We start from the raw sequence: 24,118 nt of genomic DNA, 5'->3' as shown, positions 1-24,118 counted from the left end.
TAGCCCAATTAATGTAGTACTCAGCTAGATTTACTTTTTTTTTTAAATTGATCATTAAAATAGAGTATGTTATGGTCCAGATAATGTGATCTGTGACAACAAAACAAAACAAAATGAGACCTCAGTGCAGAATTTTGTGGACTTACCCTACAACCAAAGAATTCAGCTGGCGCTTGGCCATGCTAGAGAATGGCAAGCTTTGGCAGGCACCAAGGAATTTCCTGAGTTACGAAAAGAGAGCACCGGGTACAGGAGAGATTGCAGAGAAGGCAGATCTTAGAAAGTTATTGCAAGTGGAATTCTTTCCTGGTAAATTGGTTGCTTGATGAGGAAAACACCTAAATTTCCAACAGCCCAAACCAGCAATAAGGCTGAAAAAGGGAGAAGAGAAACATGCAGAAAGGACATGATAAGAAGGTGTTTTATTGAGGCTTTTAAGTTATTTTAGTAATAAGCTTAAATCAGTTATGCTTTTTTAAAATTTTTATTAGCTGAATATTTTTTTACTTGTAGTATTAGCGACTACAGGCTGGTTGGAAAACTGAGATCATCTTTGTTTCTCAGAAATTCAAGAATCCCTCAGTCTTCTATAAATAACAGAAGCCTTAAATAGAAGGGGAAATACACATGATAGTATGGGTTTTTTTCCCCCCATATGTAAATCACATGGACTTAAATACTTGATTTAATGTGGTGGTTAATAAGGATGAACTGAAGGGAAAATACTGTTGATGTGGGGTTGTGTGAAATGCGGTAACTTCTAAATACTGTTGTGCTACTTTGGGAAATACAGCTTTTGTTGTGATATGGTTAATGCTATTATTTTTAAAGTTTAGCACCTTGTTAGTTCCAGTGGTTTAATGTTAGCATACGGCAATGAAAATAAGGATTTCTCATGGAAACGTATGCTTTTGTAAAAGGAAGTGTAAGTTTGGGGGTATGTAGAGAGGAATTCTCCTCTGAACTGAACTTGCATCTTGGGCTATCTTGGTAGGATTTTATGCTAACTAGTGCTTAGATTCTGCATATTTTCTTATTATACATAAGAAAAGTAAATGTACGTTATTTGTGGGGGAGGAGGGAGGAAGCCCAGACGTTTTAAGTGTGTGGCATAGGTTTGATTTCCTAGGCTTTGACGACTTCAGACTTTCACTTCTTGTTTTGCAGCTACCCTGTCTCGACCGCACCTTAATAGACCTGCTTATAAATTTTCTGCACATTTTTTTACTGCTTTCTCTTTGCATCATTTGGGTCTGTTTTGTTTAATTTTATGCTGCAAAGTGAACAAGTAAAACATATTCCAAACTTCAGTTGCAGTCTGCCCTGTCTAGTTGTTGATTTAAAAAAAAATACAAGCAGCATGGCTTTCAAAGTTGCAGCCTGTTTTACTTCTGCCTAATTTTGTCTTACCTGTATTTTTTGCCTTTGGTTCTTAGTTACATTTTTTCAGTGCAGACTGTTCCTGGGCATGTGAAGTTAAACCCTTAACCCCGTTCCTGTAGCCAGTACATGGTCTTTGCGGGCTCAACTCTGCATCATGTCAAGGGGAGACGGGACCTGAGTGACAGCGTGTTTAAGACCCAGTGGGCAGCGTGTTACAGGACAGACTTGGCCTGAGACAGTGTGAACAACAAAAGGGATGGTGCTTTGCCTGCCTTAGGAAAACGCTGGTGGCACAGGAGTCGCTGCTACCCAGGCTCTGCCTTCCTGCTGTTGGTCCTGAGGTGTTGGTTTGTGCGTGCAAAACTCCTCCTAAGTTGAAGAAGTTGAGATGCATCGGCTACCAGTTAGTTTTCGATAATTCAGTACTTCCTTAAAACTAATCAAGTGTGTAGCTTCTTCTTGAAGGTCATTTCTCAAGAACAGATGTGAGTGCTGGTGGGTGTTAAGTTCTTGACATAATTCATGCAAAGGCCTTTTTAAAATAAAAATTTGAGAAGCTCACCTAAACCCTTCCCTTTTCTATAACATCACATTTCCTTTGCCAACTGAAACATGGGGTGAATGTTGAGAAGCAACCCGAAAGCAAGCGGATGAGAGAAATCTATAGTTAATGCCTTAATCTGAGTGGTCATTTCTTGTAAACTAAAGGTACATATGGAGCTGTTCTCTTCGTTACTCGTTTTCACTAGATAGTAAATATAATTTCAAAGGCTATGTGTTTGTGGTTGTTTTCTGTAGCTGTCTAATTTCACTCTGTAAATATTACTTTGGTGTTTCTGTATGCCTCTCCTGGTTTTCAAATGCGTAAGTGTATGTGTACAAAGGGTAGCTTCTGTAGCTCCGTTTCCACTTCTGTAGGAACGGACCTATCTGTGATCATATTGCTTCTGTAGGCGTGCAATTATCTGAAGCCACTGAATCATTGGAGTAAATTTTTAGTAATATTTTGGTTTTTGACAAAAATCCGCCCAGTAGAACTTGTGCTGATGTGAAAGTATCACTTTGTGCATGGTTCTGCTGCACGGTCCGCTCTGGAGGGAACGCAGCATGCTTAAGGCCAACAGCAGTCACTGATTTCTCTTCTGTCCTTAGGTCCTTTCTCACAACTTGTGCACAGTTTTAAATGTTCCCCACGATCCAGTGGCCTTGGAAGAGCACTTTAGGGACGATGATGAAGGACCAGTTTCCAATCAGGGTTACATGCCTTATCTAAACAAATTCATCTTGGAAAAGGTAAGTTTTGAGTTCTTGTGTTCTGGTTTTTCCCTTTACCAGGTTCGAGTGCCTTTAGAGTAGACTTCTGCTTGCAGGAGGCATGCTGGCATGGTGACATGCTCGTCGTGAGTGTGCCTGCGTGGGGTTGTGATGGGACAGTACTCTGGAGAGCCTCTGCCCTAAAATAGAAGGATGTGCTGTTCTCTACTTTTTTTTTTGTTCTCTCCTTGGTTTCTATTTCCTGTTACATCGGGTCATTGCCTAAGCTGTGTTCATGCAGAACCAGTTCATATTAATAAAGCAGCTCAACCTGAATTTATTTGAAAGTGTCGTTGTCCCATTTTATGCTACAGCTATAAATATTGTCATAGACTCCTTTGCAAACAGGAAGGGCAGAAATATCTTTAATGTCTGTTCACAAGGTATTTTAATAAATAGATCTCTCCAAATAGTTACAGTAGGTGACATTAGGGATGTGTAGTTTTGTCTTGCAAGTTCTTTCATGTGTGAGAACTCTTCAGTCTTCTGTTGTGCCTTGTTTTGGGGGAAGCTCTGGAAAGCCAGCATGTTTTCCCCTACTCTCCTCTGCATCGGTACTAAGATAGGTAGGTAGTGGGTTTGAAAGTGTGTGTGTGTGTGTGTAAGTATCTTCCTGCTTTTTTTCTGACAACTTCTGTTAAGTTACTGGTCTAGATGGTAAAAAACAGCCCAGGTAATAGTGCAAACATAGCAGCTTCAATACCACTGATTTCTCATACACTTGGGGGCTGACCACAGAAACCCTCCAACTTTGATGTTGTAGCTGCAGTTCCATAGATACTTGCTTTCTTTTGTAATGTTAAGAAGTCCTGAAATGCCGTGCTGCTGAAAAGTCCAATGTAGCAATTGCAGGTTTTGCAAACTCCTTAGCCTGGTTTGCTGATTTTTGCTGCTTCTTTAATCTACATTTAATACTGGTGGAAAATGTGATATATATGATGTAGTCTGGCAGCTTGGAAACAGTAGAAGCTTCTTATACCTAGAGAGGACTTTAGCAACTCCTCTGCTTCTCTAGTCTGTGTTTCTCTTATACCCAGTGATGGTGTCCTGTTTTATGCGTGGGAGTTGTTGGCCATTAATACGCATAGAGGAACCTGCTTAATACCTTGGTTGTTTGATGCTGAAGATTCTTGCTTTGTCCCTAAGAAGTTTGTGATCTGATTTCCACTTCCTGTTGGCTGTCTAAGCTCCCGTTTGTATACAAATTTTGGGGAAAAAGAAAAGGCCGTTGTTTTGACCAAAGGTTTACAGTAGTAGAGTCTGAACCACAGTGGTTTTTGTTAATACTATTTGTAGGCAGTAGCAAGCCATTAAGTTAAAAAAAAAAAAAAAAAGAGAGAGATATGGAAGGCTTTTTAAAATATAAATGTGCTTTATTGTTAAAGGGTGTTTATGAGAGGAGTAGTTATGGAAATGGAGAGCAATTGCATTTAAATAACACTAATTTGAAAATGAAAGACCTGGCTACACAAACAAGTGGGTGTGAATTTACAGTGTTTAGCTACTCTGGGACACCATCTTACCCCATGGTAAAAGCAAAGGACAAGCTACCTTGTATTCTCATGAAAGGAAATAGGTTGTTTTATTCATACACTGATCTGGCTTCTTATAATTAAAAAATGAAAATGTTAAGTAACAGGATTAAGTTACCTGTAACTTCATGTTATTTAATCCTGACTAAATGCTTGTAAACATTTTAGATATGTACTGTTAAAAATCAGTGAAAGTCTTTAGACAGAAGGCTATCTTTTTGGACTGGAAAAATCTTGATTGTGCCATCTCATCTTTTACTTCACATCAGTGCCAAAAGACAACATGCAGTGGGATGAAGTCACTGGTTCATAGCATGTCTCCTTTGTTTAAAACAAACAAGCTAAAGCAGACAAGAAACCCCTTCTTTTTTCATTCTTTCAAGGGGTAATCTGTTCTTTTAGTTGGGGTGATTGTAGAACAAATGCTATTAATTTATGCTAGTAAGCAAGGCTACTGAAGAAGGACTGGTGCTTTATACCCCCAAATACATACGAAGTTCCCTCCATTTCCAGTTGTACAACTTTTGGTGAATTAATTGATTTGCGCAAGACCAACCTGCTCAAGAGAGGGTTTTTTTAGTTCAAGATATTTTGCTTTAAAACTTTGCTAAAGTAGTGAAAGAATGAATCCTTATATTTCTTTTAAAACAGACATGTAACTGTGACTTACAATTTTATTGTGAGGGCTTTGTCTGTTATACTCTTAAATGCTAAGCTTTTGTATTTTTTAGTGCTGACTTACCTTGTGTTACCCTGCAATAAAACCTCTTTACGTAGAACCAAGGAATCATCAAGAAAGGAACAAGTTGGTAGTTTAATAAGGCAGATTGGTTGCAACTAATTTCCTTTATCCAAATAGGAAATTTGAATAAACAGTTTGATAATTAGTATTGCCTAATGGACAATTTCCAGTATTGTGCTGCTTGTTACTTTGCAGATAGATGTATCTAGGATTTTCTTGCATCTGAAACAAAATCTGGTTTTGTTCTGTAAATGTTCTTTTCAAGAGGGAGCTGCTGCTTGCCAACTTATCATCTTCAAAATTTGTTTTACTTGGTTTCAAAACCGTATTTTAGCATGTTCCATTGTTTACAATGTGTCTATTAATACCAATTGAAAATGTTTCCTTTTCAGTGGTGGTATTTTATGGCATGCCTTATTTATAGCAGGAAAAAGACATAATGGCAGGAGACAAAGGAGGACTTAGTTATAAACTTCAGGTCATCTCATCTTCTAGAGAACTTAGTGAGTGATAGTTACACTACCAATGCTTGTTATATTTTTGGAAGTGATCAAATCACTGGTACTTAAAACTTACTATGTTTTAGAGTTATTTGGTAAGATTATGATGATGGTAAATTCTACTTTGCCTATTAGTTGGAATTAAAGATCTAGAAAATTGTGTGGGTTTTGCTGCATTTTTCTTTTATTTTGTGATGCTTCTTAGAAAGGGAAGGTAGGTGTTTTTTATAGATCATGTTTTTATCTCTGTGAGTTCAAGCAGTTTTAAGGTTGGAAGGGTTGGTTCATTTGCCTGTTTCATCATTTGGACAGATTCACAAATAAAAGTGATAGTTGTTGTAGAGTTAATAGCATGGAGTACTGTAGAAGTTTTCAATTGAAATAGTGACTTCAAATAATTTGGACGAATTATGAAGTACAGTTAAAAGCATGTACTAGTGCACAGGAAAAATCTCTTGTACAAGGATTTGTTTATTAATTAAACAATGGAATTATATAATATTCACACAGGTTGCAAGCAGGATGAGTATTCTGGCCAAATAAAGTTGAAATTTTGGTTTTTCAGTGGAGTGTCATAAATTTCTTATTTTAGTTTTGTATCAAGATAATTTCAGTGTAGGATTCATAGTACAGTCTCACTGTAATGAAAGATGTTTTGGGGAATTCTCTTTGAATTTGAATACCAGGATAGCCTTTGATCCAAACTGTTTTTATAAATGTGTGTTTTGTTCATGTCATGAAAAAGCAATTGTATATGGGTTTATGACTGTTTTTTCCATCAGTTCCTCCTGTTTGAAAAGTTTCTACTTTTAGAGTTTCTTAACTAAGAAGTACTTTTACAAAGAAGTTAAAGTATGGCTTTAGAAACTGTTCAGATATTTTTGGTTTTTGAAACTATGCTTAGAAATGATCTTCCATAAATCCAGAGATGTTATTCATTCATATTAATTACTGTGTAGCTACTTACAGTGGAGTCTTGCCAGTCAAGGAAGCCAAAGTAGTACAGCCAAGACTTTTGTAGTATCAAGTTATCTCTAAAGCAATTTGGGTGTAGTTGTGGGATTTTCACCTTCCTTCCCCTCCCATCCCATGCGGATGTAATTGTAGAATGTAGGAACCAGGAATAGTTGGCATTGCTACATGAAATTGCCGAGGAAAATTTTTATTCTTCATTAAAGAGAACTGTTTAGTTCCATCCCTGACTCCCAATATCCACAGAACAACAATTTTGTAATTATATCCTTTATTTAACAGCCAGCCCGATTGTTTAGAAAAAAACACAGATGTGAATCAGAGTTAATTTGAAGAGCTGGGGCTTGTGTGCTTACCTGATTATTGTTCCTGAATAACTCCTAAACAGTGCCCCTGCTCTGGATGACGTGGGCCCCATTTCAGGATCAAGTCTGGATTTTGAAAAAAGGACTTAAGCGTCTAAAGTGGGACCGCTGGCACAACGCAGGCTAGTCCCCTGCAGCAAAATGGTCCTGAAACCTGCTGCTTGGCTGCTGCCTAATTCTGGTGGCAGTGATGTGCTGTGGGTGACCTCGGTTTTGACATGAGTTTTCTGAGGCGCACACAGTCTGACTTCGGTAGGTGAGCACTTTCCTTTACCCCGGGCCTGTGCCTTTCTCCACCTGTCACCCTGTGGTCACTGATTGCTGCCGTGCTCTCAGATGTGAGCTCCATAGAGCAACCCACCGTATTTGTAGTGCTTGGAGCACTTGCCAGCTGGTGGCTGGAGGAAAGGAGATTTCCCACCCTGTCGGCATCTTCCTCGGGAGTAGCCTAACTGCAGTTCCAAGGTGGAAATGCTCATCGTCTGGGTGGGTGAAGCTGTTTTAGAAGTCAAAGTTAACTGGGCACGTTGGAGAGGACAGACAGGAAAAGGCACAGGCAGAAGTAGCCAAGGGATGAGGCACCTACAGATGGAAGGGAAGAGAAGGAAAGCTGGCTTTAGCGCTTCTTCCAAAGGGTGTTCATTTGCTTAGCTGGTGTTTCATGCAAGACCAGTGTTTCTTGTGTGAACAACCAGGATGCTGAGCTTGTGGCTATAGCAGCTATAGCTCCGTCAGCTGTCACCTTCTTCAAAGGACAAGTGTGGCCTGTAGCTGGCCTCTTGCATTGTCACTTACATTGGTGGCCTGCTCTGCAGGCATGCAGAGTCTCTGGCTTTATTTCAGTCTTGCTTTTAGTCCTAGAAACTGTAATGTAAAGTGCTTCTTGGCATAGGGTTAGTTTCCTGTTTACTTCTGTCTTTTTTTTTTTTTTTCCTTCTCCTTTTTACTTTTTTCATCCACCCACATCAGTTCGTCCACTTCCTTAGTCTGTCTTTGACTTAGCCACAGTGGCTCACCCTCCACTGTTTGACCACTTACCAGACTGGATAGGAAATCATACAGTTTGCAGTGGTGTGCCTGAAGCATCTAAGATGCATGGTTTGACCTATCATAAGAAAATGTCACTGAATGTTACTGGTGTCATTGCCACAAGAGTAATGACATGTTTCTTAGACGTGTTTTCTGAAATCTCAAGGGACTTCCATTACAGTGCAGAGGGTGCCTTTATCAGTTACATGCTGGCGAAGAAACAGCATTGCTAAGCTGTAGGGAGATAAATAGATCTATCTCTAGCATAAATGAGGGTTTAAAAAGAAAATAAAGGAAATGAAAGCTTTTGCATATGTAAATAATTCACAGATGGGTAATGTACAGTTGCTAGGGATGATAAAGGATAACGAAAACAAAAGGGATTTTTTTTAATCAATAAGGTGAACATTTGCCAGTCTGAGAAAAAGGAAGAGTTTTAAGTGGATTAGCAGTCAAGAAAAAAAAATTATTACATGTTTATGAATATCCTATAAGAGTTATGTTTGAGTAACATGAAATGGAAAAACACATTAAAGGTCTTTCCCAGCTGTTGTTCCAGTATCGCTTTTAGCATATCCACTCAGTAACTCAGTGCAATAGAAGGGCAGTCGGAGCTAAGAACGTTATGAAGACGGTTTGGAAGCTGAAGTTAACGTGCTCGAGGAAAGGCAGGATGCAGTGTAGCCTCCTTCACATGAAGTCAGGGTGCTATTAACATGACCAGAAATGGAGGTTGGATGTCGATTTTGCTGGAAGAAACTCCCTAGCTGACCCCATGCAGGAAGTCAGACTAGGCTGCTACAGTGCTTTTTTTGGGCCTTGACATTTCTTGCAAGCTAGAATTTTCTTGGTGCTTATTGTATGATTTAGCCTGTTAAACTTTGTCTGTTTGTTATTCTGTGCCATTTGTGCATATTAATTTTTTTTGTTTGATTTCTTTGTTTTAGGTGCAAGGAAACTTTGACAAAGTTGAATTCAACAGGATGTGCTGGACTCTCTGTGCTAAAAAGAGCCTCTCTAAAAGTCCTTTGCTGATTAGTGATGAAGATGCATTTAAAGTGTGGGTTATTTTTAACTTCTTATCAGAGGACAAATACCCTTTAATCATTGTACCTGAGGAGGTAAGAAGGAAAAACTTAAGCCGTTTAACACCAGTTTTCTTAATGTCCCAGTTGGATTATGTTAATGTTTGCTACTCTCTGGAGACTTAAGAGAAAATAATTGTTTAATATAAAACTTTTATTCCCCCCTTTTAATAATGTAAGCCCTCGAGTGCTTTTCTTTGTCTTCCAGGGTGCACATGTGAGGATTCCCACAGGATACTTTAGATATTGATGGCTATGCGTGCCTGTCATTTAAAGTCTGGACTGAATGGGATGTGCTGCTTGCCCCCCAGTAAAAAGCTTATTTTGATCTTGTGTGGGCTGACTGGTGCTGGGGATACTAGCTCCAGTATCAGCACTGGAGCTGTTGAGGTTCTTGCTTCACTCATGAGTAGTGCATGTATGTGATCTTTAATCACTGTGCTTGCTTAAATGTGATGAAAATTTTGCACAGTTAGTATATCAGTATGATTCTAAGAAAAAATTCTCCCCTCTGCTTTGTGTTACTGTGACTTGAAAGACTCTTCAGTCTCATGTCACTCTCCTGATGAAAAGGGAAGGTATAAACTTTTCTGGTGGTGTCCGTTTCTGATCAAAGGCAACCACCATCTGAACACTCTTGCTTGAAATGGTTAAAGGAATAATACCAGAGAAATCTATACTTTTAAGTTCATGATCAAGTATGGGCAATGCTCAAATAGGTATTTTAGCCCTAAAGCAAGATTTTGGTATCTCCATTATTCTCCACTTCGAGAGGGGAGGGGTGAGGGAAAGAAGCAGAAAGATCAGAGGTGTAGGTATAAATAATCTCTTGCAAAACTGTATACAGAAATCCCAGGGGTTTTCAGTTTAGCACTGGAGTGCCTGTTAATAAATAATTGCAAATTGTTGAACAGTCAGGGATTAAAAGTCTCATGTACATGCCACTATGATATAACTGCTGGACTCCAGTAACTCCCCTATCAAAGTAATCCGCTTGGTTTTGCCTTATCACTCAGTTTTTAGCAGGAGATTTTCACTCTGTACGGTATCTGTTTTTGCTGAACTGCTGATGACAAGGCCCTACCTGGCATGCTATATTCCCATGAGAAAGGGGCCAGTCTTCTTGCTTGCTTTCCTGTTTTTTCTGTCAGTTCTGGGAGGCAGGGATCATGATTATAAAAGCTAAAGATAGGTCCTTTCTTAATGGTGCCAGGTTTACCTTGAGTGTAATGTCAGAGCCACTAATAAATGTCAAAGCTGGGACTCAAATCTGTGTCTCTGGTTTGTCATTTTATTCCCCACGGCGCAGCCTGGCTTACCTAAGGGTAGCTGTTTCACTTCTCCTTATTTGTTGCCATGGTTAACAGCTTCAGACCTGCCAGTTCTGGGGCACTGGCATTGCTCAGTTCTCCCCCTCCACCAAGCAAGCCCCCAGATTCTTGCTGCCTTCTGTAGCTGATGCCGGGTCATGGCAATGTGTCCGTTTGTTGGCAGACAGGCTGTAGAGTTGGCTCCAAGCCTAAAACAGGTTTTCCAGATTTCATAGCTGCTGTTGTTTGCTTTCCTTCCCATCCTTAATGTCCAGGATTAACCTGTATTGCTCTTCTACTTGGATTATTTTTAAAATTCTTAGGGTGGGTCTGTGTCTGCATCTCTGATTACGGCAAGACTTAAGTTGTGCAATACTGTTTAAAGAAAGCTTACAGAGCCTGACAAAGAAAGGCTGCTCTGTTCTTATCGTATACAATGCCTGTATTCACTCTAACCTTTTGCCTTAGACCACATAGGTAATGCAATCAACCGGTGGAGGAATGCTGTCTGTCGAATTCACTCCTTTCTGGTTTGCACTGGTCCTCCATTGGGTTCTCTGTGCTTCTGGAAAAATCCACATTTACTCATTTACCCTTTTACACAAAATTCCAAAAGTGAAAATGCAGAGTATCAGTTTTGGTCAGTTTTGCTTTTTCTCAGTGTGACCTTTCTCTGCCTTTTTAAGTTCTTACGTCTGGCTGTTTTTTATGTTAAATCTCAACTCCGGGTTTGCAAAGCGTTTGGTTTCGTACAAACTTGTAGTTGTTGTCTTAATGCTGAGAATTTCTACCTGAAAATAACTCTTTTGAACAGTACTCAAAATGATACTGATACCTAGTAAAGGTATTTTTCTTTCAATTTACTTTTTATGTTTCCTGAGTTCATAATAAAGCTTGATCATGTATTTAGTCTTCACCACTTTTTATTGCATCCTTTCATTTAATTACAAAATGGCTTGCCCATGATGTATAAAGCGAGGGGGTTTTTGCAAAGTGAAGAACAGAGTAGGGTGATGGAAGCATTGCTGTTTATGTTTTGGTGAGAGCAGTGTAAACCTCTCATGGGTGAGAATTGCTTCCCTGGGAGCAAGCTTGCTTTCCCTCCCTGTTGCTCTCTTATCGTTGGCTGAGAGCATTGCAACACGCTACCTACTGCAGTTTCTGGCTTGGAGTCCTTTGTGTGGGATCCAGCTGCTTCCCTCCTCCCTCCTATCTCTTAGGCTTTTGGGTTTCAGAGATTTTGCTTCCCCAATATAAGTAACTAGGAAACTTGCTTTATACTTTCAGGTTGGAAGGGTGATCCCTTGAAGGATTGTGGATGGGAAGATTATAACAGAGAGGACTTCTTAAGTCTACTGAATGTGTTGATACAACTTCATGTGGTTGTGAGGATGCCTTCTGTTCCTTCATCCTTGGAGGAGCTGCTCTTTGAGACCTGCTTGGGGGTCTGGCTTTCCTTTTTTAAAATGAGATAGGTGGTTTCAGGACTCATTTGAATTTCATATCTGGAAAACTCTCCAGTTTGGGTGCAGTTTCACCTTCTTTGCACTGTGCTAAATATTGAGGCTGCTATCCATCCTTCCTGCCCACATTGTGTACTTTTGTGCGAAGACAGTTGTGCTAGTCCTTTCATATTAGAGAGCTAATTGTGGTGGGGCTGTTACCCCCATGTGTGAAGTGTTAAGTCCTGATTCCCTGCGCAGGTGTTGAATAGGCAGCAAACTGGGAACAGCTGCAGCTCAACCAGAGAAGGGAAAACAGGCTACTTTGGAAATGTTTCGGAGATGCAGGCTGAAGAAGGGTTTAGAAAGAGCAAAGTGAGGAAAGGAGTTACAAAGAGGGAATTTGAAAGCAGTGGAGAGGTGGCCTAAGGACCAGAAGTTGTTCGTTTAGGAGAGGCCAACTGGAAGCCATAGGCAGTATTTGGTCTGTGCTCCTTACCTGCTGTGGAAAGAGAGATGGCAGCCCTGCACTCGAGGGAAATAAGGTTAGTAAAATCCAGCATGGGGAAGGGCTTGGGTTGGGCTGTGCAGTTTTGGGATGTGGCTTCAAGCTTCATAGCATCCCTCTGTGTTACAGGGAGAAGTCAGGTCACAGGGAGACAGGAGCTGGTGGCTGTGCAGCGCACTGGGCTCGGCTGGTAGTGTTGTTGCTTCTGCTTGTTACTGGTGGGCAGCTGAGAGCAGTTAGGACGGTTTGAAAGGAATGGAGATCCATGAATGTGTATTTTGCAAAGGTGCTCATGTCCGAGGGAAATGCAAAATGGTATAAAATCTGAAAGCGCCTTCCCCTTTGAAGTGAGAAACCTTGGTATGCACAAAGTCAAACACTTCTGTGGGCTGGGTAAATGTGGTATTTCACAGAGATACTGGACTGGAGGAAAACAATGCTGTACTTTGTTTGCTCTAGTTAAAATTAGTCCTCATGGACAGTTTTCAGAATTAATAGAATTCTTGGCTAACAACAGGACTGCCTCCTGGTGCAGTGGGCAGAACTTCAGCAAGCAGCTGTACTGCTGACGGGCCCGGAAAGCGGAGGGCCGGGTGGGAGCTCCTTCCTCTCCCTGCAACTGGTCTTTTCCATTAGATCATCTGAGACACAGACATTCAAGTGTGTGTTTCCTTCAGCTCTCACAGGCATTACCTCTTCCATGAGAAGTAAAAATTAAAGGGAAGAAAGGTGGACAGAAGTGTAGCCATAAGAAGAGAAATATTCCTAAATCTGTCTTGAGCTTTCCTTTACAACTCACCTCTTAGTTGTTACAGACTTACTTGCTTGCTTTGGTGTTAAGCAGATGCTTTCTGTTTTATACAAAGGTTTCCAAACACTTCCCCTTTCTTATTTCTGGACGTGTGACTGCAGCCTTGGGAATGCTTTATCACCTGAAAGCTGTGGTATGTGGTTAGCTGTGTTTCTGGGCCACCCTTGATGGTGAAACTCACAGATACGTACACTGCAAGCTGCGTACTCTTTGTGTGTGAAATCTAGTGTTCATGTGACTTGGTTTAAATAAGCCAAACCTATTTGTTGTCTTTGCTTTTTAAGCCTGGCTTCTTGAGGAAAGAAGATTTCTGCAGTCATTTTTCACTTGTCCTCTAGCCTTCAACTATCCTCCTAGTTATGACAAAGAGGGTCCAAACCTTGTGTGGCTCTCTGTGCATTTGAAAATGGGGTAATGTTTTTTAGACTGAGGAGGTGAAAGTCTGAAGCTGTGCAGTGGTGATTTTTCTGGAGGTATATCTTGCAGAAAAAGTTTTTTTGTGACTGTGTTTGCTTCCTTGTTGTGTATTCTAGTACCAGAAACTGGTACAGTGGATGAAACACTGGGAACTGAACGTTGGCCATTCAGAAATAAAATCAAACCTGATAAAACTAGAACGAAAGTTGCTTGTGTGGGGTTTTAATTGACCCATGGTCTCTGTAAGTTGATGATGATGGTTATAAAGATTAAATCACTTATGACTTCCGTCAGTTCTACCCGTTTCACTACACTTTTCCTTATCTATTGCTGCAAAAAATAAGTTTTCAGCTTGTGCAGCAGGTTGTCCTTAGGATTTACATGGTTATGTGTTACACTGTGGTTTGAGTTGACCTTTGTTATAGTACTGCATGCTAATTTAATTTAAAGATAAAAGAAGATACTACAGTGGATAATGGACACAGTTTTGCTGGTGGAAAGGAAGAAACAAATATTTGACTTAAAATAAGTGATGTTCTGATGGGATGAAAAAAGGAGTTGATGATGACTGTGAAAGGGGACATGATTGCTTTCAAGTTTCTTGCCCAGTAACATAAGCTTCCACAGAACTTTGTACCATGTGAACAGACTTCTTACATCTGTTCTGTTAATATCGCAAACCTTATTTGAATAGCGTGAACCAGAATAGCCTTGTCTGCCATGCTCTGCTGGGCATGAAGGTCTCCTTGACATTATTTTTCATCTTCCAAGAGACCCACTTGTATATCAGAAAAAATATGTGAAACATTTGTGATACTTCATTCCCCATGAAGGATAGTGCCAGGAATACCTGGAAAAGAAAAACAAATAGGTATTGAAACATGGGAAAAGAAAGTGCCCTCTGAAACAAGATACCAGACAGGCTCCATAGCTCGTGTTAAAGAGCCTCTGTTCTCTGTATTATTTTTGCTTCCTCTTGGCTGAATTCTGCCCAAAAACTTTCTGTTGATTTGAGATGGAAGCTGTTTTTCGTACTTTAGAACCAGTTGGTCCGTACTGGCATATGCAGTGTTACAACCCCCACCGTGTTTTTATACCTGTACCTGAAAGTAAGGTCCAGTCACAATAGCAGCAAACATTGCTTCATGTTTGCTTTTTGACACTCTACTTTTTAACCACGAGAGTAGGTTATGTTTGAGCCAGCAGACTTAACTTGTCAGTAATTTGCTGAGTTGACACGTCTCTTTGTGGAGGAGGGGAAATGTCGTTTGCTCTCAGAGGTTCCTCATTTGAGCACATAATGAATGGTCTCTTATTTGCTTCCACACTGATCCAACTTATTTCTGTTTACCTTGCGCTGTTCCATATTCATACCCCACCAAAATGCACTCTTGTTATTGAGCAGATGTGTTAGATAAAATTTTTCTGGGGACTTTGATTAGCCATGTATTTAATCTGAATGCAAGGTGAAGCTTGAAGGTTTTTTTTTTTTATTTTAGAAATTAAATTGTAGTATGCAGAGGTCCTTTTCCAGTTAAGAAGAGTTAATGTTTTTTAAAATAATGAGATATTTTATGTACTTTAATAGGATTATAGGATATCTGTGGTCATGTTAGTGACTTGTAGATAGGGGTTAGCAGATAGGTTAAATCTGTTCTAATAATCAAAATAAGGTAAAGTGTGTACAAATGACATTAAAGAAAAAAGATATGTTTACTTATTTTCAGTGCATTCCATGATAATGTGTGCTAGCCAAGAGTTTTGCATTGCTTCCTTTCCAGACAATTAGTTTGTTCATATGGCTTGAGCAAAAAGGTGAAAAAATTTTCCACGCATGATTTTTTTGGTGTGTGTCCCTCTGTCTGCAAGTGAGTCCTAGTACTCTGAGATAATTAACCAAAGGAATTTGAGAGCTGCATGCCTCAAGCCGCGTAATAGGTTGTGAAATCTTGGAGAATATGTTTTAGAGTTGAAGTTCATTAAGTTTTAATGATTTTTTTTTTTTTAAATTACCATCTAGCATTTTGGCATGTATATTATCTACCTAATTAAGCCTCAGTTATTTAACCTTTCCTTTTAGCTAAAGTAACAGGGTAGTAGTTCAGAACTGCTGCTACTCAGAGGGACTGAGCTGAGTGGCAGAATGTTTTGAATGTGGGGAAAAAGAATACTCCTGCATTGATGCCAGAGCTCATTTCAGCTCATCAGATCCAGGCTTTAGGAGGTTTGTTTTGAAACAGGTTTGCAGTGCTACTGTTCTTGCATGCTGTGAAGGGCTTTTTTGGGTTGTTGGTTTTTTTTGGTTTTTTCTTTCTATAAAACGTGTCTGGAGTAGGAAGTAAGCTGCTTCCTGCCCTTAACTGAATGCTGAGGATTTATGGTAGTTGATGCTCAAAAGCCTTGGATTAGTTATTTAACTTAAGGAATTTGGAGAGTGAAAATACGCAAAGCGTATTTCAAAGATTTTTTAAAAGGAATTCGTTACTGAATTTTAGAGAAATCTAGTAAAAGATACATGTTGACTGCTTGGGAGGGCATGTTAAAATTTCCTTGCTATCACGTGACTATATTAACTTTCAGTGATTCCGAGCTGTGCGCGGAGCCACTACAAAGCACAGTTTTATGACTTGTGGTGAGCAGCCTAAGCGTGAGCCGCAGTGAACATGGCACCGCAGCAGCGGGAGGCCCATGGCACCCTCTCCAGCCTGCGTGGAGGGGGCAAAGCCGGTGTGCCCTCTCAGGGGGGTGATTGCCTCAAATGGCAGACGGGCACAGCACAGAGCTGAAAGTCATCTCGGCCGATTACCTTAAACCTCACGGTACCCTGTGTTAGTCGCAGTTGTCTGCAATTTGAACGCCACTTTTGCAGAGGCCTCTGTTCAGATTGTATCTTTGCAAATAAGAATTGCATGAGCAGCTACGACTACTTAAATGCCTTACTCGTGAAGCTGAAAGGAAAAGCAGTGCTCTCCACAACTTCTGTACCCACCCTGGAGGCGTATTCTGTGCCTGGCTAGCCTGTCTTCTCTAAGACAGTCCTTAAGAGGAGGATGTGACAGCCACGTCTTGGAGGGGTATGTGCTTCCTGCCCATTCAGTGGAGTGGGAACTTTCCTCTAGACAGCACAGCAGCTTTAGCTTCTCCATTTTGCTGTAGCGCTAGTCAACACGCTACTGGAGTAGGGGCTGTGAGACTCCGAACAGTTACTGAGCTAAAATAGTAAGAAAAGCGCACCTGTCTGTAGGGTGACTTTGGTAATTTACTGCTTTGCCAGATGAGTGTGTTCTGCCACAGACTTGTGTGTTTTTTGATCGTAGATGTGCGGAAAAGGAAGGGACTTGCCTGTACTAGTTGCAAGAGAGAGAAGCAGCAGCCACAAAATTAGCATGTATGTTGCATCAAAACTGTGAGCCCTGGGAGTCCTTGGGGGGGAAAACCCACTTCTTTATTTCTTTGTACTCACAGATCTCTTGTGCAGGGACTACTAGGTCCTCAAAGACTTATTAGACCAGCTGAAAGTGGACTCTCGGCTCTAGCTGGAGAGTTAACTCTGTGGTGAAATGTCCTCTGGCTCTCTCAGCCAGTGCTTTTCTCACCTGTAGGAGAAATTCCATTGTGTTTTCAAGCAGCGCTGAGGAACAGAGGTGAATTAGCTCTGGTGATTAGAAAAATGAAGTCCTGGAAATAATTTGGTTTCCACCACTTTTCAGCGAGGGATGTTCATGCTGTACAACTTAGTAATTGTTGATAATGCGATTCAGACTCCTGAGTCACTTAGTGTTTCCAAAACTACACCTAAAATAGGTGAACTGAAAGTGAAGCAGACTGCCCTGGAGGACTAACTTCAGAAAAGCAGCACTTGAGGAAACCGGTGGTATTTCTTTGTGCAGAGAGAGAACCAGGAAGGATTGTGTTGCTTTCCCTCCCCGTGTCCATGGAGCAGTGTGCAGTTCCCACCCTGCCACGTCCCTCAGGCCTGCAGAGAATCAGGGCAGCTGGATGAGCCCTCGCCTGCAGCTTTGTGGACCAGCCTCCCGGGAATCGGTTGTGTGCTCACCTGGTGGTGGCTGGAGGGAAAGGCCACCAGCCCTTCGGGGAGCTGCTGCTGCCCTGTCCCCATGGTAGTGTGCCCCGGTGCGGGGTTACTGAGCACCTTCTCCCCAGGCTTCCTCCTTAGGGAGGGCGCAGGCAGCTTTACTGGCTGCCTTGGCTGGCTGCTGAAGGCGGTGGCGTTCCCTTTGAAGCTGGCAAGGAAACACAGCGAGCGTTACCCAAAATAGCAAAGGCCACACTAATTTGGTCTGTCTTCAAAACTGGGTTAAATGGTGTAATTGGTATCCTGTGACTTCAATCATAAAAACTTAGAAGCCTGGCTTTTACTTTGTTGTGTAGAGAGGTCTTTGTAGGAAGGCTCTCGCTAATTATTTTGTGTAAAAAGCCATTAAAAGCATCTTACACGTGCTCAAAGCTGTAGATGGTCTAAGTTTAAAATACTGCAAACTAAAGAGTGAACATTGATGTGTTGAAAAACAACATAAAAAAACAGACAGAAGAAGAAACCCAGCCTTCTTTCCCTCTTTTTCGTTCTTGTGTTTATTTTGACTAGTGTTATTACCCTGTGTATGGTAATGCATACAGAATGATTAAAGGAAAAGGGGAGTTTATTTTGGTAACAATAAAAGCGGAGGTGAAAAATTTGTTCTTTTTACTTCTCTTGATAGCCTGCCAAGATTGTGTCCAGTGATCGGCGTTGCTGAGAGCTAGTGAAGAGGGGTCAGGTGAAGACTAAGATATGTGATCGTACCTTGGTAGTTTTTATTTCACTTGTTGTCCAAACTGCCATCTTTTCTGATTTTTCCTGATTTGTTTGCTTTTTATCTTACAAGAATACTTTTTAAAACTTGCTTTCTCACACCTCAGCCGTCACGGTTTGGAAGCTGTGGCAGGGAAGGTCCCGTGTGTTGTGTAGGAATCTGAAATATTGAAAGAGGCTGCCAGGCTCAATTCTTTGTGTCCTTATGATGAAGAGAATAGCTACAGGATGGGCTTGGCAGTCAAAAGTTCAGCTAAGGCAGGAGCCTAAAGTCTTTGCTAATTAACCCACCTGCGTTTAGGGGCCCGCGTATGAACCTAGGAATCCAGCTGTAATGATAGTCTCTGGAGAAGCTTAGTTTACAGCTGTGAAACGCTTGATTTCCATGCCTGCTGAAAATGATTGATGTCTGTTTGTATTTCTGTACAGATTGAATATTTACTTAAAAAACTCACCGAAGCAATGGGAGCAGGCTGGCAGCAAGAGCAGTTTGACCATTATAAGATTGCTCTCAATACTAGTCGAGAAGGTCTTTCTGCATGGGAGCTGATCGATCTCATCGGAAGTGGGCAGTTTAGTAAAGGAATGGACCGACAGACCGTGTCCATGGCGATCAATGAAGTCTTTAATGAGCTCATATTAGATGTACTCAAACAGGTAAGAACCACAAAGAACTAATGCTGTAAAGCAGAAAAATGTATTGCATAATTAGAAAATGTTTAACTTGTACTGGAATTTCTTTACCCAACGGATAATGACCAGGGCGAAATTAGGTAAATTACTTATAAGGGTTCTTTAATATGAGCTTATTTCTATAAAGGGAAATTGTGCTGCTGTTCAGATTGTTGAAATTGTTGTAGTATTATGAATGACTTGCTTTCTGGGAGAGTTTGTTTTTAGAAAGTAAAAGAAGTGTGCTCTGACTTGAAATACAGCCTTTTTTGTACTAAACTGCTAGCTAGCTGACAGAATAGCTGCAACGCACTGTCAGTTCTTATACTGGTGGCAACTCTCCAGTCTTTGAAAATGCTTTTTTCTAGTTTCAGTTATGCTGTAGCAAATAAAAGTTGTACAGGTGATAACTTATGTGTTCAAACAAGGGGGTCCAGACGAAGGTGTTGCTCCAGCTGAAGGTGCCCCACTTCACCAGGGCAAGGCGTGTAGAAGAGCTCCAGAGCACTCTCCCTTCGTGTTCTGCTTAGCAGGCGATGTGACTGACAACTGACTGACCTGTACTCAAACACAAGAAGACATGCTGGCCTTCATATTCTTAGCAAACTTCTGTCAGTCTTCGGCTTCTTCAGATTTCCAGTGGCTGGATTATCAGTTTAGGAAAGGCTTTAAAAGCTGCATTTCTCTCAGGGGAAGTATAAATATCACAGGGACCTGCGGGGTCACAGCGAGCTTACCTAGAGAGCTATTTAAAATTGACTTTTACCTGACAGAGAGTTTTTTTATCTTAGATTTCTTGGTTTCTTGGTGAGGAAAGAAACAAAAGTTTTCTTGGCAGGCTTTCTTAAGCTGTTCTGAAGAAACCATCAGAAGGTCTTGGCACAGGAAATTCTTTCAGAATATCCACAGAACAATGCAAAAGTCTATTTTTGTTAACTGCTGGTTGCCTGTTGGAGGTGAGGGCTGGACACACACACAGAGTCAGTTGAGGGCAAAACTAAGTCATTCTGCTGTTTAATACCACGAAAATAAAATAACCAGTGTCAGGTCAGTCCTTCCACGTGAAACCTGTGAGAAAATGGAAACTGCATTTCTTTTCAGTTCTGATATTGCATTGTGGTTGTGTTGTTGTGTGTCTCGCCCTGCCCCCCCCCCCCCCCTTTTTTTTTTTTTTTTTTTTTTTTTTTTTTACTGTCTCCTTTCTTTCCTCTCTTGGTGGCTTGGCCTCTTTCTTGAGGATGTCTGAGTGCCTTGAATGGTTCCTTGACATTTAAAAATAGTTTGCGTCAAGATTTGGCCCAGTGCCTCCTGGATAGTCACTGGCCTAATGGAGAATGGAGTTCCCTGTGTGACTTAGAGATGGCTGGTTCAGTCACAGCTTGTACCCTGATATCTTGTTGATTCACAGAATTGTCCTGTTTATTGCAGTATATGATTATTTCAAGGTATTAATGAGAGATTGTATCGTAGCCAAATGTCATACTACCCTTTTTATTGTGCACTTATCCCGGAGCTGCAAGGCTTATGGATGGTAGCGGTGATAACTAAATTTGTGATACTTGGTTTTCTGAAGGGCATGTCCTTCCTGTGGTAGCTGGTGTGAAAAGATCCGTGGGAGCTGTCAGGGGGCTCTTGGAAGCTGATGAGCAGCTGATGCACTGAAATAAAGATTTTGCAGAAATTTAAGGAGAAAATAATCAGCCTGACTTGGTTCAAAGCACAAATTCAGTCTGTCAGGAAGGGGAAAAACACCTGGTTGTGACTTGGACTGTGCAAGGCATGAAAGATGGAAGGAGTCCTTCACACACCCTTGTGACCACCCAGACCTTGGATGCGAGTATGGGGGCGGCAAACAAAGCTGTTTCTCTGCGCATTCCTGTTCTGGAGCAAGGGGGTGGGATGGCACAGGGGAATAGGCACGGCCTTGACTCTGGCCAGACTTAACTGGCTAGAAAAGCAGAGCACAGATAAACTGTATGTGTAGGCAGGTTGGTTGTTTTTTGCTTGGTTTGGTTTGTTTTTTAAACAAAAGAGGAGGTCCAAATATCCCGAAATTTTTTTCCCCCTCAGACCTGTACAGAAAGACACCTTTGGCTGAAGTCTGCCACAGTACGTTTACTTGTTTGCTTATATCAAAAATTACTATAGCTAAGAGTAATTACATAAAAATGCTCCTTAACTTTTCCAACTTCCTATCCTCTTAATCTGGAATACTTTGAGTACAGTGCCTTCAGTATGGCTTGTTCGTAGCTATATTGATGTAGGTGTTTGTTTCATCTGCAATTTGACTTTCTGCTGAAGTTAGAAGTCAGACAAAAGTAATTGGGGAATATGGTTTCAGACATGGCAGGTATAGCTGAAATAGTGGCAAACTTTGAAACTCTAGATTAAAAACTGACTAGGTCACAGCAGTGCCCCTGATAAAATCAAATGCCTGAAACAATGACCAGTTATTATATGATTCTCTGTGCACCCTTTTCCATGAGATGTTTTTTGAATTGCCATAGCCACACTGGATAATATATAACAGGGTTAGCAGTGTAACTGCACTTGGTATTGCTGCATTATATTTTAGCTATGTTAATAATCAAGGCTAACTTGGATTATTTGATCATGATACCAGCCCTATTTATTGTCATTACAGAAGATGATAATTTCTATTCTTTTATTTGTATAAAGCTCATTTGGCAAAGTATGGGCTTCTCTTTCTTCTTTTGGAATAGTCTTGTCAGTGCTTGCAAGTGTTTCTCTCATGTAGGAAGTTGAGTGGATCATCTTCCAAGGAAAATAAAATAGCGTGAGTGAAATGTTGGCATTGTGTAAATCAAGGTACATCTCTGTTCCTTTAAGGGAAAATCTAGGCTTCACCAGTGTTCCCGTATACCATCCAGTAGAGATGTCAGGAGTGTTACCAGCTTCTCCAACATACTCATTGAAGTGTCCTATATGGGATTGCTTCTTTGACAGGGTGCAGCTAAATGAGTGTGTTGGCAGGGCGGAGCCACCCCCAGGACAGAGGCGCTTCTACTTTGTCCCTGGCTGGATTTGCAGCGCGTAGACGCAGGCCCGCATCTGTCCCTGGGGTGTGCACCCCCACAGGACAAATAACAGCTGTCATCAAAGTATTCCAGGTGACTCTTAGCAGTGGCGAATGGCTCCGCTTGACTGCAGAGAATTCAATAGTAAATGTTGTCAAAGAGGATCAAGGAGTCATAATAATGACTTGGTAATGACATAGGAGTAATTGTTCAGTTCTTCGGGTAAGCCAGTTACTTAAAAACTGGACAGAAGAACAGTGAGTAGTTTCTCAGGGGCTAAACAGTTAGCAGTGTGCTGGTGTTAGGAGTGGAAGCGTGTAGGTGAAGTATTTAGGCTCTTGAGCTAACTTTTCTGTGCTTTATTGGGCCTTTAAACCACACAACCAAAAGACCAGGTGGTTCAACAGAGGCCGGGTATTTCAGCTGATCTGTTGCTTTTTACAGGGCTACATGTTGAAAAAAGGTCACAAAAGGAAAAATTGGATGGAACGATGGTTTGTGTTAAAACCCAATATTATTTCCTATTATGTAAGTGAAGATTTAAAGGACAAGAAGGGAGACATCATACTGGATGGCAACTGTTGTGTGGAGGTAAAAAAAACCCACCAAAACCTACGAATGTCTCAAAAGATAAGAATTAATCTGTTTTAGTGTGCAGGATGGACTCCTGATATCTTTCATGAACAGAGCTTTTTTAACTTTATCTAAACCCAGTTCATAAACACTCTCAGTAAAGGTTCTTAGTACTGGTGTTTGCAGCTCTGTAACAGATAACTGCGTATGTGGGGCTTGACCGTGTAACTGAGATTTCAATGTTTGCAAGGCTAATCTTTTTGTTACTATTCTAGGCCTTGCCTGACAAAGATGGAAAGAAATGCCTTTTTCTCATAAGATGTCTTGATAAAAGCTTCGAGATCAGTGCCTCTGATAAGAAGAAGAAGCAGGAGTGGATTCAAGGTGAGGTTTCAAAAATATCGCTTATGTGAAAGTTAAGGTAAGCTGGTCTTAGAGCTGTGTTTTACTCAGATTTGAAATTCTTGGTCTTGTGATTTTTGATGTCTGTTTTGGGCACATGGGAAGGATCCTTAAGGAGTCTGACACTCAGGAAGAACTAAGGATCCATGTAAGGGGACTCAGCTGCTGTCACGTAGGTGCCTCGGTTTAGGCAGCCATAACCAAAACGGAATGGATATTACGGTTGTTCTCTTTTTCTGTATTAGCTGTGCTTCTAGGGATGGGGAAGGGAAGGAGAATACATGTAAATTGTTGCTTTTGGTGAGAAAGGGAATTAATCTCAACATCGTTAAATAGTGGCTTTGCTTTTGGTTTTGCTTGAGGTAATATTGTTGGGTGAGCTGAGGATGAAGCTGGGAATTAGGGCTTCCTTTTCTATTCCCATGGTGAAGTTACTCCTCCTGTGGGACCTTCCCAGATATGTGCCAAGTGATACTTACATGCAGCTTTTGCAGAGTGAGGTAGAAGCCCTTGCAAAGCCACTGTTGCTCATGCCATTGAATAAGTACAGCATTTAAATATTTGGAGCTGTGTTGCTTTCATTTGTGCTTCCTCTTTATTTAAAGCATGTGTTTAATTGCACCAAAGTCAGATGTACGACGAATGATTACTTTTTCACACTTGTGGTAGGTGAATAAAATACCAAAATACTCTGCCACTCCTCAGCTTTGCTTTCTGAATATTTCCTCAGTGAATATAAGCAAGTGAGAACTGCTCTTACTCTGGGATGAGGTTTTTCCCTTGGAGTATCAGTACAGAAAAGGGTATAAGGTTGGTTCTAGGGAAGTAAGCAATGCGTATGCTAGGTAACATCTTACTGCTTGATCAGAGTCACTGAATCTAGGTAGTAAGAGATCTAGAAGTGTCGGGGTTCGGGTTTTTGCAGTTAGGTATACAAGTGACTTGTATGCTCAGGACCTGTTAGAAATCAATATTGGAATTGCCAGACCTTATCCTTGTGGCGCACGGCCAGTACTGGAAGCTAAGTGTCTTTTCGCTTTTGGTTTGTATTGACAGCTAGCCTTCTGGGAATTAGGAGAACTGGCAACAGTTTGATATAAACCTGACAACAACTGATGTAAAAACACACTAAAACCCACCACCCAACAAACAACAAACAACACAACACCACAAGTACTCATTCACTAAGGCTATCCCAAAATTTAGCATT

General features: G+C 40.9%; 1 protein-coding gene across 3 annotated transcripts in view; it reads left to right on the top strand.

The window, feature by feature from the left end:
• SWAP70 (switching B cell complex subunit SWAP70) overlaps positions 1 to 24,118 on the top strand; it is a 40,997-nt gene that overhangs the window by 5,645 nt on the left and 11,234 nt on the right. Inside the window, exons 1-6 of one of the 3 annotated variants that reach the window (XM_056353892.1) lie at positions 1,942 to 2,091; positions 2,536 to 2,676; positions 8,785 to 8,958; positions 18,653 to 18,880; positions 22,378 to 22,524; positions 22,782 to 22,890. In XM_056353892.1, the coding sequence (XP_056209867.1) occupies positions 2,644 to 2,676; positions 8,785 to 8,958; positions 18,653 to 18,880; positions 22,378 to 22,524; positions 22,782 to 22,890 (691 nt within the window). In that variant the 5' untranslated portion in view covers positions 1,942 to 2,091; positions 2,536 to 2,643. Of the gene's footprint in view, positions 1 to 1,941; positions 2,092 to 2,535; positions 2,677 to 8,784; positions 8,959 to 18,652; positions 18,881 to 22,377; positions 22,525 to 22,781; positions 22,891 to 24,118 lie in introns of those variants that run through there. The other 2 variants (XM_056353891.1, XM_056353893.1) reach the window with 2 other exon arrangements.

The sequence above is a fragment of the Falco biarmicus genome, chromosome 10, assembly GCF_023638135.1.
Source record: "Falco biarmicus isolate bFalBia1 chromosome 10, bFalBia1.pri, whole genome shotgun sequence".
NCBI lineage: Eukaryota > Metazoa > Chordata > Aves > Falconiformes > Falconidae > Falco > Falco biarmicus.
The sequence above is the reverse complement of the archived record's forward strand: the minus strand, read 5'-3'. Positions and strand labels throughout refer to the sequence as shown.